General features: G+C 35.9%; 2 protein-coding genes across 2 annotated transcripts; both read right to left on the bottom strand.

The window, feature by feature from the left end:
• On the bottom strand, window positions 1–2,165 carry Gasu_64910 (archaeal ATPase; the record flags this gene model as incomplete). The annotated part of the gene is made up of 1 exon (XM_005702313.1): window positions 1–2,165. A coding segment is annotated over exon 1 (2,077 nt), but the record flags the coding sequence as incomplete, so codon positions are not given.
• Window positions 2,166–3,144: 979 nt separating this feature from the next.
• On the bottom strand, window positions 3,145–4,003 carry Gasu_64900 (uncharacterized protein; the record flags this gene model as incomplete). The annotated part of the gene is made up of 1 exon (XM_005702312.1): window positions 3,145–4,003. A coding segment is annotated over one exon (168 nt), but the record flags the coding sequence as incomplete, so codon positions are not given.
• Window positions 4,004–4,115: the final 112 nt, after the last annotated feature.

The raw sequence follows: 4,115 nt of genomic DNA, 5'->3' as shown, positions 1-4,115 counted from the left end.
TCGTTCTATCCAAATCCCAAAAAGTAGGATTATGAGAAACACCAAATGCTCTTTCAAGTCCATTCAAAATTTCGTCGTCAATCAGCATTTGGACATCTCTTTCACAAAGAATAACAAGTTCACAATTATCAGGTACTTTGAAAGAATCATTTCCAATAAACATTCCACTGGAGTAACAACGACTCTGATTACCCAACTCATTAGAAACATTCAATGATAACTTTGTACTAACGATAATAAGCATACAATGATGATAATCCATTGCACTGGATAAGACTTGATCATAAACAGGATCTAAAAATTTCTTGGCTTCATCTATAATATCTGACCAGCCAATTCCTTCCGACTTCCAGCGTCCTTTACAAGCAACTCCAACAGTAAGAACTTTGGGTTCCACAGGAGATTGTAATTTGAATATAATATCAGGACTATGAGAAGTAGCGTCCACTGGAATGTAAACAGTCTCTAAATAAAGTGTCTCTCGAATAATCTTATTCCATTCAGTACTGGCAAAAGTTCTTCGACTCTTGTTCGATTCATTTCTTGTTTCTCTAGAACTAACAACAGACTTGATATAGTGAATAGGTGATATTGTACTGATTGGAAGTTTCATTTGTTTCCATATCGGAGACATCTGACACAACAATTCCCTCAACTCATTTCGATTCTTTGAAGACAACATCAAAACTAGTCGTAAAGCAACAATTCCTTCAAATACACGACACTTTGAATAGAAGAAACAATCTACTGGTTCGACATCGAGTGATCCAAGAAGTATCTTTTCCAAAGAAGATATGGAAGGGTCGTTCTTGAAGATTACAACAAATACTTTCGGAATTAGGACTTGAAAAGTATTTTCGTCAATAGGATATCGATATAATCCCATTTCAGTGACTGCATCATATAAAAAGGACTCCGAGGTCAATCTATCATCTACTTTAGACGGTATACGATAAAGAGCCATCATCAAAAGTAAATCAAAAACACTTCTTCTATCTTCGTCCAAATTCAATATTCGTTCCACAAATGGTTCAGCACAAATTCTTCGGAAATCGTAGTCATTCATACAAGTCAAACATTCTTCTTTCGATATGAAAGGCTGATTTCTTGGTATTATATAATTCAAAAGCATATTTACTGCACGAGTCAACAAACCAGGAACTCCACCTGTACATTCCAATAATGAGTCTGCCAATTCATTTACTGAAAATGAAGAACTACATAAGACATTACAAACCGGAACTTGAGTAGGTGTCTTTAGAAGACTTCTTTCAAGGAATTCAACGATACTGGAAGCGTCCAAAGGTGATAAAGGGATAAAATGTAGTATAACTCTCGATAGCCCAAAAGCCACATCATTCTTAATACTTAAACCCTTGCTTTTCCCAACAACTATAAAAAACAAGTCGGGTTCTTTGCACAATTGACTAATGATACCGAAAAAGTCATTGTAAGGTCGAACCACACCTTTGTCATTCTTCTCCAGTTCAAACAAAGTTGCCTTTGTATCAAACACACCAACTTCGTCAAATGCCACCAAAAGATATTGATCGGAAGGAATGCCCAAAGTCTTCCGTAGCTCCGGAATTAGAAAGCTTGGATAGGGAGGAATGTGTCTGTAGGCTTCATCAGGCTTCATAAACGGTAGACCCATCTGATTACAAGCTGATCGGTACAACAAATAGTAGACTGCCCACTCAAGGCTGCGATTTTCCTCGATGGGTCGAGTTGGCTCCAACTCTCTTAAATTGACGTACAACATTGAAGCCCTTCTTAATTTCTCCAAAAAGGCTCTCCTCGAAGGGTCCGAAGCAAATTTCGACAGAAAAGTATCGCCAAACCTTCGCACCAACTCCAAATAGTTATGACAAAACGTAGTCTTGCCAGAACCGAACATGTGCGGAGCGAATGGTATGGTCAAGCGATAGTCGCAACTACTTGTTACACCCCTGAGTTGTTCTCTGTTACTATGAAGATCATACAGTTCTTTTGTCACTCGAACAACATCTCTTTCACGATCTACCACAACAGACTCAAAGTTGTCCACAGCTTTCCACTTTTCATCCAAACTCGCCATCGCCAAAGTGAAATTAAACAATCTTCTGTTTATTTCGGAGTACAAATATAAATAAATGAACGATTGACTGTTTGTCGGTCACAACAACAACAAGGAAAACAGTAAAGGATACCAATCCAACTTCTTCTCTTTATCAACTGATGACTATGTCATACCCTTTATGGCTTGGACTGAGATGACTTGAACTATGGAAGAACGATCAATATGGCTTTTTCAACTATCGATATTCTTATTCTCGTATGCTAATATAATGGCAACTCTCATAGGGTACAAGAAGGATTGGAAGGAAGCCAATGTTTATTTCACAAGTTTTTTATGCTCTTTGAGAGTATAAAGCTATTAAACATGGCCCATTCTCACATAGATAAGAACGTTTCTTTCAGAATTTTCGAGAGTAGTCATGAGAGTTCCGAGTGATATAGATTGTTCATGAAGAATTTGTTCCGTAGACGTCTCTCTCTAGATTTTCTGTATTTTATGGAATAGTTTTTACGTCACCTTTGCTTCATTTCGAAACACGGAACTAGATTATGAACCAAGTCATTCTCTTCTGTAGTCTATTCAAAAGCTCCAGTTGAAGTATATTATTTAGTAGAAATGCAGAAACCCGCAAGCATAACATTCTTTTATTCTCAGCAATCATCAAATTCCTTTCTCACGATATCATGACAAGTAGCAGTTTATCACAAAAGCTACAAAAGTTGATGATAGCAAAAGACAAACCAAAACAAATGTGCAAAGAAGGATCCAAAATATTCGTGATTTTATCAAATCTCAGAAACAACATTGACTCACACAAGTGTATCATCAATACTCAATTTCTGTAAGAGTCAATAACTCCTGTTTCTTTCTCCTCTGAAAATAGTGGCATTTGATACTGTGACTTCTGTTAAGAGGAGAAAAGATATTTTTCAAGAAATTCAATTCAATCGAATTGAGTCTATTCTATCGATTCTCTTCTCGTATCTTGTCATTGCATAGCATTTGAATCATAGTTGAATTCCTTCTCCTCAATAGTCGACTATACATTTGAGGTGCTTTTGAAGGTAAACATGACCGTTTAGTTTAAAATGTTTTGCTGCATCCTCTTGTACGATAAACTTTGTAAAAACCACAACTTTTAAAGATATACAAGAAAGCAAACTATAAAAAGTACAAAGCTACTTTAGGAGCGAGATAACTCCAAGAGGTCTATTATCTCTTTCAATATAAAAAAAGGTAAAACTTTTAAAAGCTCTGTAAATTCAAAGAACGATTTGTCCAGTTGAGTCCTATTTTTCTTCCATTCTCAACCATCAGCTCATTGAATAAGTGAGTCACTATACAAAAGTTCCTTGCGTTAGGCACTTGGAAGAAGACTCTTGCGAAATATAACCTGATAGGTACACTAGTAGAGGCTTCCTTTTGGATATTAGTGACGAGAATCAAAGACAACTCAACGTTTCGTATAAAAAACGGGTCTATCAATAGAAGGAATGTTCATTTCTACTAGGGACAAGTCAAACTTGAAAAAGAAGAGAAACGCTGTTTTATCCAAGTTGCTCTACAGCGAATAAAAATGTCGTCAACTCGCAAACAATATTCAGCAGAATAAGATAAAACAATTTATCTGATTCCTTTGTTGAGTCAAATCTCAAATTTATATTGTGATTGTTATCCAAACCGGTAAAGGTCTTGTTCTTTTAAATATACTCGATAAATTTCGTCTATTAGTAAAAAAGAATATAAATGTAGAAATAATGGAAAAATAAGAATCTTTCATCTCTTCTTGGCAAAGTAAAAAAGAAAGGTGAATCTTGAAATATATGTGCAAGGAGAAGTAAAAGCGTCACCACTTTTACTGTTGTTATACCAGTCAAAACTCTGTACAAGTTGCTTATGAAGAGAACAAAGCGAGACCCTTGTAACTTTTGAGGCTCGATCCTCCTTGTCGTAAGTAGTTTATGTATTTGTACATAGACAAAAGAATTCAAACCTTTGGTCAGTTTTTTGTTGTAGCCTTTCCAACTCTATACTTTCCAACTCTAGGGTTGAGTAT

The sequence above is a fragment of the Galdieria sulphuraria genome (assembly GCF_000341285.1).
Source record: "Galdieria sulphuraria unplaced genomic scaffold scaf_282, whole genome shotgun sequence".
Lineage (NCBI taxonomy): Eukaryota > Rhodophyta > Bangiophyceae > Galdieriales > Galdieriaceae > Galdieria > Galdieria sulphuraria.
The sequence above is the reverse complement of the archived record's forward strand: the minus strand, read 5'-3'. Positions and strand labels throughout refer to the sequence as shown.